This window comes from Lepidochelys kempii, chromosome 19 (assembly GCF_965140285.1).
Source record: "Lepidochelys kempii isolate rLepKem1 chromosome 19, rLepKem1.hap1, whole genome shotgun sequence".
Classification (NCBI taxonomy): domain Eukaryota; kingdom Metazoa; phylum Chordata; order Testudines; family Cheloniidae; genus Lepidochelys; species Lepidochelys kempii.
The window spans coordinates 3,185,309-3,198,212 of record NC_136398.1 but is presented as its reverse complement, the minus strand read 5'-3'; the positions used below and the strand labels follow the sequence as shown (position 1 = coordinate 3,198,212).

Genomic DNA, 12,904 nt, shown 5'->3' with positions numbered 1-12,904 from the left:
TCTCTCCTTGAGAAGTAGCTTGGGAGTGAGCTCCTGGCGTTGGGTTCATTTTTAATTTCTAGCAGAACCCCATTTTTCCAGGAAAGGAAACTCGAGCACTCACTCTTGTGCCTTAAATTCCTCAACCTAATAATTGCCAGGTAAAAGAGGAAAAAATGTTGCAATATTTGGAAGGCCCCAAATTTCACCATCTTCCTTTAAGGAACTTCTGGACTGTTGCAGTGCTGTAGTGGCAATGTGGAATAAGTGTTTCCTGTGTTGATCAGGGAGCAGGATAGATGCCCTCTCCTATTCTCATTCTCTGAAGCCAAGTCTGAATTGAGTGGGCAGCCTGGAGGTGACAGGCTTTGAATGAAAGCTGATACCCTGAGCCTATGCCAGTTCTGCGATCTCATTCCAGTTCCTAGGGGGTCAGTTACGTTACCAAAATCAACCCGCACCTTTGCCACCAATTGGTCCACTCAGTGGCAGTCTTAATGGATAAACCATGGACTGAATGGGCTATGGAGGCTTAAATACCCCTTCCTTTGGGTGCACATTGGTGGGGTGTTGTGGGGAAACCTGTTTCACTGCCAGTGACCAGGATGTGTTCCTGTTGTATGAAGAGAAGTGAGGACTTCTGTATCTAAGGCTGTGCATATTACAAAGGAGAGCTCATAGGGCAGGCAGGATACTATGAGCTGAGACCTTCGATTATGGCCAGACTTATACAAGGGTATTTCAGAAGTAGTACTTTGAATACAGAAGCTTCGTCTTGTATTTTGGGTGCTGGCCGGTGCTACAGAAGGTGTGGGTTCAAATCTGAGCCCTGACATGGGCTGCCTGGGTGAGTGGAGGACTATTCCTGTGCCTCATGTCCCCAGACAATGGCTATATTAATCTTTCCTTCGCCTGTTCAGACTGTAAGCAGGAGCAGGGGTTGTCTCTTACAATGTGTAGGTGCTTCTGCAATACAAATAAATCATAATAGGACAAAGGCACAGCTGAGATGATCTTTTATACAATAAGTTTTATTGATGTTGCATCAATACAATCAAGTACTGTAGTTTTAGTTCTGAAGAGGCCAGTTTCCGATCACAATCAAAGAGAAGGCATTTTAAACCAATTTTACTATGACAGACAGTGCATGTAATAGGTATTTTTACAAAACTAAAATCCTCTATATACTAGGTTAGAAAAGAAGATACTCGAGGCAAACTTTAAAAAAAAGTAAGAACTTGTATATAAAAAATGCACACTGTAATGTAGTTTTCATAGTTAAAAATTGACAAACTTCATCCATCCCAACCATATTTGGTGTGTGTGAGACTGATACCAAAATCCCAAGTGCTCACACCCATGACAGAAAATAAACCTTCCCGCTGGCAAATATTACATACTAAATACTTCAAAAGAAATCTTCCTGACAATATCTGGTTTATTGAACACCTTCCCTCCTTCACCCTGTGCATCGTTTCCTAGCCTCCCTGTGTGTGTAATATCATTGTCATTCAATTACTGTGTAAACGTAACAGGTTATAGAGCTGCAGAAGGTTGATTATGGTTTCTGCTCTGCACGTGAAGGGAAAGTGAAATTGCAAAATATTTTCTACAGAACTGAATGAGTTAATATTTGCATTTGGTTATAATGTGCATTTCTGTCACTGTTTTTGCCAGCCAGAACCAGAGGATTGAATTAATAACAAAACCAAACCAGGACTGAACGTAGGTTAGAACACAGTATAAATAAGTTGCTTTGTCGAGTAACAGGCTTAAACTTCCACCCTTGAGTGAATTTTCAACGGTGTGGAAGTTCCTTACCCTACTGCAGGTAGCATATGTAAGTTACCATCTCTGCCTCTGGCAGTGTTACGTGGTACAAGGAGTGAGACCTCTTTGCTCTGAAATGAACGGGTCTGCTCTAATATCAACTTGAGTTCATTGTGGTTCTCTGCAGGAAAATACATTTAAACCAAGGAGACAGAAGCCCCACGCCGGCACTGTCCTTTCAAGTGTAGATTTGAAGAGAGGAATTGAGCTCCTCCTCTTCAAATTTTAGGTCTTTACTTTATGGTTCCTATTTTGAATGGGAAATCAAAGAACCAATTACCAACAGAATCTGGGCCATGAATGGCTCTGACATTCTTCTGCCTTCAGGAATTAAAAACATCTGACAGAATTCAAAATACCAGGCCGTATTTGTCTTTGTTAAAAGTTCTATCGCTTCACAACCTGCTTCTGTAAATCAGAATAAAAACTAAAACAAAGGGGAGGGGAGACCCAATTCCAGAAAGATTCTGTCTGAAATGTTAGGCTATGGTATTGTTTTTTCTTTAGCTTCCTTCTTTTTGTTTCCTATTTTGTAATTCAGGGAGGGTGTGTTTTTATAAATGGAAGCCCTGGATGGCAAGACACACAAACACAGTGTAGTTTAAGAAGAAAAAAAAAAATCTATGTTTAAATAGTTATCTACAATAAATCTGGAGAATAATATTAAGTCACATTCTTACTCTTTTTCTCTCCTTTGGCCATATTACAGGCATCATTGATATTTGAGAGTAATGAACATTGAGCTATTGACTGAATGAATTTCAGCTGTTTTCTTAGGAACACATCTTTGTAGAAAGGAATTCAGTATATTATATGTGGCTTAACTTCAGCAGCGTTCTGTCTAACCAGGAAGAGAAGAATCTCTTTAGTAACTTTTGAATGCAATGGTCTGTAGCCATTTTACCCTTACCACAAACTGCAAAGCAACAGGGTTCAATTGTTCCAGTTAGCAAAGGCCAGAGCAGCCATGTGATCAATAGCTGTGCATACCAAAAGCTGTAATAAACCTTGTAACCCATATTAATATCAATGACATTTCAAGCATTATTGAGGCAAAGTGGTGGTAACAGGACAAATGTGAAATGATTTTTTTTCCTAAGTCACAGAAACCTGCACTCAGAATAGTGCACCTTTCAAAGAGACTTATTGCACTATACTTGTAAATAACATTGTTAAGTAGATAATAGCACCGTTGTAAAATGAATGCATGAAAAGTTAGAATGAATGCTTTTTTTTTAATAGGTTCCCAAAGGGGAAGGAAAAAAAAAGTGTACACATCCTGAAAGGTAGACATTAAAAGTAAGATGTCCATCAATGGCACCTTAAAGAAAGCATAGCTAAACCTTCCATGAAATCAGCTAGTAGCAATGTAAGCCGTGCTTGCAGGGCCATCCTTGAATTCTCAGATAATAAAATGTTCATAAGCCCAAACAAGTTTGTGGGCTACAGAAATATACATGATAGAACTGGCCCTTTGACTTGCCAATGCAGGAATTAATACAAGGTCAAGGAACATTGTTCATCACAGGGGTCCCAAATTCCCTGAATGGCTTTGGAGACTATTTGGTACCCATCCTATTGCCAGGTGCTACTAATGACGTTTTTTGTTCCTAAAGATTTTTTTCTTAAATATTTACTTATAAAAAGGTGCTTCTGTAAAGTGTTCCCCTTTTGATGACTAAATCCACCCGCCCTGGTTGAATCTGAGAGACTGACTTCAAGCGTCAATGAGATTGAAATGTGGGGAAATGATTGATTGGGAAGGGGATAGTCAATCCACCAGGAATTTCCACTGCTCTTGAGATTTGAGATTGCTTAGGACCCCTGGATTGGCTAACGAATACGCAAAATGGCTTTATTTATTTAACTAGTACTCAACAGCGGGAACAAGGGCACTTGATTATAAACCAAGAAGGGTCTAGATTCTTCAGCTTTCCTCCTCTTACAGTTTAGTTGCATAGCTAGATCCTAGCCAGCCCGAGCTGGTTTCTGTGTTTGATGTGCAGTCACAGAGGTAAAATTTATTCCAAATACACCTCCCCCACTTGCCCCCTCCCCCAAAGAAACAACAAAAGCTCCTTTCCCCTTATCCTCTCGACTCCTTGAGTGAACAGTGTGAAGCGAGATCCTGTGCCAATGACTTGCGCATTCTTCCCAGTGATTTTTCTTTTTTGTATTTCTTTTATTTTTTAAAAAAAATTATTAAAAAAACAAGACAGTTTATGGCTAAAGTGGGTAAAAAGGAAACACACCCAACAGCTGTTATGTGGGGCAAAGCAGGAAGCCGGAGAAGGAGGAGTGGATGTATTCTGTGGAGTACAGCCCATTGGCTTGGTCCGAGGGCATTTGGACCCAGACTTGGTCATTCTCTTTGAGTTCGAGAACTGCGCTGCCTGAGGCTTGATCCAGGTAGCCTTTTTTGTACTCATCGTAGGTGTATGTGGCGGGCACATTGTTCTTATAAAGCGCCACCCAAACATTAGTCCCTTTGACGTGCACGTGGTAGGCAAAGTAATAGATGCCGGAGATGGGGCAGGTGAATATCCCAGTGGCTGGATTGTAGCCGTTGTGCCCGTTATACAAAGTCCTGTCGAATTTGACTGGCATGCCAGAGGCTGGGAATGGGGAGGTCAGGATGGCCGTGAAAGCGGGTGCTATCCGGGCAGAGAGCTCCCCTCTGCCATACTGTGGCTTCCCAGGCTTGCCATTCCCTAACACCGCTCCTTCCACGCCTCCATCTGGCAAGTGCAGCCCAGCAATGCCTGTCTCGTCGAACACCCCTGGTGCCCCGGGGGGACCAGGCGGCCCTGGTGGTCCTGGGGGGCCGTTTAATCCACGTGTCCCTGGTATTCCTGGTGGGCCAATGGGTCCTGTAATGCCAGGCTCCCCTACCTTCCCCACACCTGGAGGGCCTGGGAGGCCAGGTTCCCCTTTCAGCCCTGGTAAGCCCTGTGGCCCCATGGGACCAGAAGGGCCTTGTAGGCCTGGAATACCAGATGGGCCCCTCAGGCCTGGCTGGCCTGGAATTCCTACATCCCCCTTTGGTCCCAGGCTACCTGTTAACCCTGGCACTCCAGGAACCCCTGTGAAGCCTGGTTCTCCTTTTGGGCCTGTGGGGCCAGGGGGTCCATGTGACCCAGGCAGACCTCTCTCTCCAGGCACCCCTGGTTTCCCTGCAAAACCGTTTGGCCCTTGGTCTCCACGCATCCCTGGTATTCCTGGGGGCCCAGGTAACCCAACCTCACCTTTGAGGCCTGGCAGCCCATATTTGCCCGGCAAGCCCATGGAGCCCGGCATCCCTGGGGCTCCAGTGACACCCTGAGGGCCCTGCTCACCTGCTTCCCCATCTATGCCTGGTTCCCCTTTGTCGCCAATGGCTCCTGGGACCCCAGGTTGCCCACGATCTCCTTTTAAGCCCGGCAGACCCGGTTTCCCATAGCCTGCAGGCCCAGGTAAACCGGGAAGGCCACGGATACCGGGTTCTCCTTTTGGCCCCACAGGGCCTTGCATACCCGGAACCCCTCCGACCCCTGGGATGCCTATTCCATCAATGCCTGGTGGACCCCGTGGACCCATCGGCCCAGGTTCCCCATTGATCCCAGGGGCTCCAAATGGACCCATCTCGCCTTTCTCCCCTGGAGCACCTGGTAAGCCATCAAACCCTGGTTTCCCAATGCCGTTTGGCCCTGGAGGCCCAGCGGGGCCAGGGGGCCCTCCATTTCCTCTGGGACCTGGAAACCCTGGCTTCCCAACACCATTTTCACCCTTTAAGCCACGCTCCCCCCGAGGCCCTGGTTCCCCTTTTGGCCCAGGCTCACCCCTAAATCCTGGTAGGCCTGGAGTGCCCTGCATGCCTGGTTTCCCATTGATTGAGATGCCTGCTGGCCCAGGCAATCCTGGCGGGCCAGGTAATCCTCTCTGGCCTTGCTCACCTCTCATGCCGGGTTCACCTTTGAGGCCGGGCATCCCTTTCATACCTGCCTTTCCTGGAAGCCCTGGGATACCTGGTTTGCCAACACCAGAAAATCCAGGGGGCCCAGCAGGGCCTGGCTGGCCATGAAGTCCGGGTTTCCCAGTGCCTGGTTTTCCTGGATAGCCTGGGGGGCCTGGAGGTCCTCTTGGTCCTGGCTTTCCTGGGGGGCCTGGCTCCCCTTTGAGATCCATCGGCAGGAGCGGTGGCATGTCTGTTAAGAGCAAGAGATACCAAATCCTTACTGGATAAGTGAGGAAAGGCCACCCGCTACCAGAAGAGGCAGAACCTCAGCGTCATGAGAAGAGAAGCCATTGTGGCTAGTGCTGATTGTTAGTGAAGTCACAGCCCAGAGCCTCAAAAGGATTTAGGAGGCTAACTCCCACTGATTTCAATAGGATTTAGGCTCCTAAATACCTTTTGAGGCTCTGAGCCATACCGCCTTGTTAAGTGGAGATTATTGCTATAAACCGTCCCGCTGATGACGGAAATTAATATTTGTGAAGCACTTTGAGAGTCTGAGATGAAAGGTGCTCTGAAAGCCTGGGGATGGGGTCTCATTAACCAGAAATAAGTTACACACACATGGGCTCCTTTTGCTTTAATGGTGGGTTGTAGGAATATAAGTTAGCACCAGATGAAAAGAACCCTGTTTGGACACATGATCATTTATGGCTGATTTAGAAGTAGCTAAAACAAGTCCCATCAGGTACTTGAACATTCAGTGGAGAGTCAGCCCAATCTGCTCAACCAACTATGTGAAAAAAAACTGAATAGACATGAACAATTCAGACTCCCTGTGCTCAAGGTAAATGCAAAAGGAAAAGCATGAACCTGTAGCTTTTACTGAGACTAAAGATGGTGGCTTTGCGGATGCCCTGCTGTCTGCTTAAAAGGCAGATATCAGTGTGGGGACAAGGCTAATAGTATCAGCCATGATATTTTTTGGACTGCGGGCTAACTCTTGGACATTTTTGATAGTTTCAGAGGCCCCTGGGCTTCCCCATTGATGCTTCTAACAGCATCTAGAGTTATCATTCAGGCCTCTTCAATGAGCAATATAGTCATTTACAAAGAATAACAATGCTCACCAAATTCACAGATAATCAGTGTTTGGGTTGCAAAAAAAAAAAAATCTATGGCATAGAGTCATTATTACTGTTGATATTATAGTAGCACCTAGAACCCGCAACAAGACTGGGCCCCTCACTGTGCTCGACACCATCCAAACAGCGAGTAAGCGGGTCCATGCTCAAAAACAGCTTACCCTTTAAACATGTAAAATAGTCAAAAAGGAAGGAGTGTAATTAGCAGGGTGCATTTGATTTAAATAATGATTGATTTAAATCACTAATCAGGAAGACTCAATTTAATCATGGTTTTCTACATAAAAGTGCATTCTTGTTGGTTGTTATAACCTTAATACATATTCTTCAGAACTCAGAGATAGATGTAGGTTTCATTTTTAGAAGGTACACAGTATAGGTTTTTAAACAGTGATTTATTTTGAAAACTTTTCCAATTAGTTTTACAGCTATATCAGAAAATGAATGATTGTTTGGTTATTTCATTTACCAAAGGTAATTGAAGCAGATATTTATGAAGTCATTGGGAGGTGAACTATCTTCAGCTCAACCGGTTAATCATTAATATTTGGAGGATTTTCTTGCTATGCTGTATTAGGAGGAGAACATCACCACACAGACATTTAAATTGTTTTATTTAACTAAAACAACAATGTTAAGTATTTTTTAAGGATTTTCTTCTTCAACAGCAAATATATAATATTTTAACAAAAAAGCATATGTCCCTCGCTTCTTACATTTATCTCCAGACTTCTTCTCCTTTTCCAGATCTATTCCGCCCCCAACAATCTTCCATTCATTGAACTTTTTGAAACTTTGCACTTTTAAAGAGAGATAAGGGATTGACTCTGTGTACACAAATTTGCAGAGGGACAATAGGGTTGAGGTCCGTTATTTCTCCCCTCTCTATATCATTTATTTAAAAACATTTTTGCTGTTAACAAGCATGTTACCTCTGGAGACACAAATCTACAGTTTGAGAACTGCAAAACTAAGCATCTGATGGTATCTTCTAGACTGAGCACTGAGTCCCATTGGGTAGATAGAAAGATTAACCTAAATAATCTGTACAGAAGCCCCTGGAACCCCATCAGATTGGGTCCCTAATCCATGAACTATTAGAACTCATTTACAAAACTTTTCTTAAACATTACTTGAATATATTGTCTCATACTATAGAATTAGAATTTATAATCCCTATTCCATGATGAGATATCTTTGAGCTATAATGTATCTTAATTAAAACTATCTTTAGATAGGTTTTTTCCGTCAAAAAGCATTTTATCAAAAAAATCTGATTTTTTTTTAAAATAATTGATTTTTATGCACCTTGGTAATTAGGCCCATCAACAAATGAGCAACTGAGGCATAAAGAGCTTAAGGCCCAGCGCCTTAAAGGTATTTAGACTCATAAGGTCCATTGAAATCAATGGGCTTTAGGTGCCTAAATACCTCTGAGGATCAGGACCGAAGTGACTTGGTTACACAGGAGGTCTTGGCAAAGGTGGGGACCGAATCCACATCTCTTTAGTCCCAGTGCCTTATTCACAAGCCTGACGTTCCTTTAGAAATGTGACAGAGGAGGCGTCACACGCTGCCCCACCAATGAGCTTAAGGCCTGTTGTTGCCGAACTATCACTAGAAACGACCATTGACTAGCCTCCAGGGTCCCTGCCAACCCTTAATTTCTCCACTGCTAGTATTACTAAGCATGCCAATTAGCATCAGCTGTGAGGGTGATTTTTAGGGGGCTGTTTTTACATGTTCCCTAGGACCTGAGGACTTCCCCCCCAAATCATTCATACTGGCTACAAGAGAGCCATCAGAGGGTAATGGCTTTCAGTCACTACTGCTCTGGGCTGGACTCGAAAGAGTGTTGGCATTGAAAGCCACAGCCAAGATTAACGGTACCCTGTCACCAATCCACTGAATGATTGAGCCGCCCTTAAAATCTTGGGCTTCTCTAGTCCTATAATGGTTTTCTCTTACTAGGCTGACTACTATACTTTAGGACATTTTCTTGGGAGAGCAGCTAGTTAATTGGTTTGTCATTTGTGCATTCATGTAAGATGGGTCTGTGATCATTGGCAGAGTCCCGCTTGCCTATGGAGGGTCGCATCGGGGAGGAAACTTGAAACACACTGAGAATGTAGGCTATTGGTGCAGGCGCACCATGAGTCCCCGGACCAGGTAGCCTCGGCATGGCATCCCTTCCCACCTGAGAAGAGGGGTGAAACATTTGACTGGCACTTGTCCCAGGTGGGTTTGATAGACAAGAGACATTTGATGGTTACTTATACACGTTTCAAAAACCGGGGACTCTGGCTGGCAAAGACTTCTCATTGCCCTGTCTATGACTTTATAGCCAAATGTGGCCAAAATGTAGCAAACTGGCTACATCAGCCAACCTTTATAAAAGTGACCCCCAGAAGCATCAGGTGCCAGGGCAGCATCTGGCCCTTTGTGGCTCAGTTTATGTAACCAGGTATTCTCAGTGGCTAGATAGACCTCAAATGGGTCTCAAACCGTTGGATGCTGTTTACATGGGAGGTTTGTTTCCTACTTCAATTCTGGTATCTGTATACACCATGTGTCTCTACGATCCCTGTTTACAAATGGAAGAGGCTGCACCTGGAGGCATTTGGATCACATTTGCGTTTAGCAAGAGAGGTTTCTGTCCATTCAGCTGTCCTTCTAAACTTTGTGCAGTCAAAGGTTTTACTTTTTGATGTGCATTGATTTACCCACCTATTAGGAGTTAAGATTACTTTATTGGGCCATTTCTAGTTTGCCTCACAAACTATGGGCTCTAAGGTGAAAGGGCCAAATTTATAATGCACTTCATGCACCATGCCATATTTGCTTGGTAGCAGAATAGAGCCCAAACTCATTTCACAGGGAAGAACCATCTAATGATTTATATGACAGTAACACCTAGTAACTCCAGCTGAGATTAGGGGCCCATTGTGCTGGGCATTGTTTGTACACACAGCAGGAGACAATGCTAACATGAAGAGCTTCCAATCTAGATGGACAAAGGGTGGGAGTGGAGAACTGACTTGCCCAAAGTCACACAGCAGAGCTGGGAAAAGAACCAAGGACTTCTGTCCCTATCCAGTGCACTGTCCTCTGAACCATGCTGTCCCTCAGCCCAGGTTGGCTTTGGGTCATGACTCCTGCCATCAGCCAGGTTTAAACCAATGACTTGCATTTGCAGGGTACAGCCCAGCACAAAATTCTCCCACGGCCAATCGTATAAACCACCCAACTGTTTGCTCCTAGTTTATGGAATTGTACATAGGCTACAACCCCAGTATGACACTATGGGGAGGAAGGAGGAGCATGCAGACTGTGTTTGGTGATTGTAAGCTGCTGGATGGGAAAGCTGATGAGTCACACTGCACTGAGGACAGACAAGGAACAAACAGAAAACGAAAGAAAGATGCTGTCTTCTGATTGCTTTTCATACTCCACAAGGGGAGAGTTTTAACAAAAAATTCTAGTTGATCCTGGATTTTCTAGGCCTGCAGCCCCACAAGCAAACGTAGGGAGAGGAGGAAGCTGTCTATCTACATTCCACCCACCCACCCACCATCTGAGAGAAAAGCTTCAAGCTACACCCACTGCCTTGCTAGCACTCACTAGCCCATGGACAGACAGATACTCTGAATGCCAGATGCTGGACGCACAGGCCTAGCTGTCGGTCCTGGCTTTAGAAGGAGTTGTGAATGGTAAAAGCTAAGGGAAGGTCTGGGGCTGCCTGGTTCAATGCTCTGGGCAAAGGAGGTTCAAAAGTTCCAGGAGGGGAGGGTAAAAGAGAAGTGGGTGCTGGAGAGAAACAGAATCTGTGTTGGGAATAGAGCCAGGTCCACCCCCTGGAGACTGGGGAGTCAGTGTGCTGAGCTGAGGACATAAAAGCAAGGAAACTGTGGGGCTGGATGGATCTGCCAACACTAGGAGATTTTGCTCAGTCAATGGGGAAAGATTACATGAGATTTAAGGCACAGGTGGTAAAAATAATAAAGGCAGCAGACAAGGCCTAAGTATCAAAGGGGGCTTTTCCTTTAAGTACAAAAATTAGCGCTGGTCATTTCAACCAAGTCTGGAAATGTGGTTATTTTTCTTTCGTTAATGGAAACCTTTTCAGGGCTTAGGCTTTCCTGAGCTTATCTGCATATCAAAGACTTGCCCCACAACCTCTGCTCTAATAGAGGTCACACGGTTATCTTGATTAAGGAAATACTTGTCTATCAAGACATCGCCTCTGGATTTCTGCAGTCGAGAAAAAAGAAAGATTTAAACTGTGTGCTGAAGCAGATTTCTGGAAAATATCTTCCCAGGAAAATTATTTCAATATGTGGGGTTTTTTTCTTTTCTTCTTGTGCTGGATGCTATGGTTTGTAAAGAATTAGTTTTCTAGGTCATTTCGCATGGAATCAGAACATGGAGATACAGCTGAGCCCATGAAGGAGGGGGCAGGAAAAAAAAAACCTCACCAAAAGAAAAAGCCAGATGTGAGTTGCCAGCTTGCAGGCAGCCAAGAAAGCAGACAGGAAAACCAAACCGGGGACGTTAGCACAGAGAAAATTGGGACACTACAGCCCCAACGGTATCCAATTTCAAGAGACCGTGTCTTACCACAGACGCATGTCTTGGAGAGTCTGCTTTTCACAGCAATAGCAAGGGGTTATGCGCTCCCCTCTGTGTATGAGCAAAACTACCATGAATGCTAATGGAAACAGCCACCTGGATTGTCTGGGAGGGAAAACAATAGACAGAGCCTCCGCAGAAGGTCTCACCTCAGGTCCAGAAGGAAGATTTCAACCTAATTCCAGAACAAAAGAATTTTCAGCTCAGTGGTCCACCTAGCTTGGTCTCTGACAGTGGCCAGCATCAGCTGCTTCAGAGGAAGGTGCAAGAAATTTCATAATGGCCTGTGATGGAATAATGTGCCAGTGAAAAGAAGTTTCTTCCTCATCTCAAGCAGCCAGTGGTTGGTCTATGCCCTGAACCATGAGGTTTGATACATCCCTGATGAATTATCATCCTAGTTACTATACCTGTGGGAGGTTTTGTTAATCATAACAATGACTAATCCTTTTTTTTCCCATGTTGCTGAGCTGTTGGCCTCAGTAATGCCGTGTGACAGCGAATTCCACAGACTAATTATATACATGGTAGATTGGGCCAATGGTTATCTAGTCCACCATCCCATCTGCAGCTGTGGTCAGCACCTGATAAGGTGTGGGGGGGAAAAACACCTTTAATGCTCACTGCCTCTCCTCTCCAGTGGAAATACAGTTAACTCTTATGGCCAAACAATGGCTGTTGTTTCTGGAGACCTTTTACAAGACAGCAACTATCTTCCCACCTTGAACACACCATCACCATGTTCTCTCTGAACTCACTCTTCTCTGTCTTCACGCCGTGGAACGACTCAACCCTTCCTCATTCTGTGAGGGCAGCCCAAAGAGTTTACCCTACGAAGCAGCTCCTTTCCCTTGTCCTACCAGCCCGCCCCATAGGGCAGTTTACAACAAAGACACTCAGCTTCAGCTGGGGTTGCCAGGGAATATGAACAGGAAACCACGCAACAAATTCCAGTGGCCACCAGAGAGGTTGGCAACATTACATTCTAAATCGATAGCACCCATCCAAACATTCGGTGTGTTGAGTAACCCAGAAAATGCGGATCACTCCAGAGAAGATTCCAAGACATATCAAACCGGCTTCTTACATTTAGATCACCTCGTCTTCAAAATCCTTAATGAGCTCTACCATGTGTCATGCATTAGGACTTTGGTCTTGTACATGTGGTGGTCTAAGACCTTCTCTTGGGCATGTGGCTTGTGGAGACTGTTCTTGGCAGTTTATTGTGGAGATTTTCTTGCTTGGCCAGGTTTTTTTTTTTTTTGTCTATGGCTGGATAAACATCTACCTGATTCCCTTTCATTTCTGCTGGCCTTGAATTTCTCTCTAGGCTTTTCATTTTCTTCCAGAGGCCAGAGCTCAGCAGATCACAGGGAGGAATAGAGTGCCA

General features: G+C 44.7%; 1 protein-coding gene across 2 annotated transcripts in view; it reads right to left on the bottom strand.

The window, feature by feature from the left end:
• Positions 1-3,869: 3,869 nt before the first annotated feature.
• The window catches only part of COL8A2 (collagen type VIII alpha 2 chain), a 150,535-nt gene continuing 141,500 nt past the window's right edge, over positions 3,870-12,904 (bottom strand). For both annotated transcript variants that reach the window (XM_073318068.2, XM_073318069.2), the window contains one exon: positions 3,870-5,993. In XM_073318068.2, the coding sequence (XP_073174169.1) occupies positions 4,072-5,993 (1,922 nt within the window). In that variant the 3' untranslated portion in view covers positions 3,870-4,071. The remainder of the gene's footprint in view (positions 5,994-12,904) is intronic.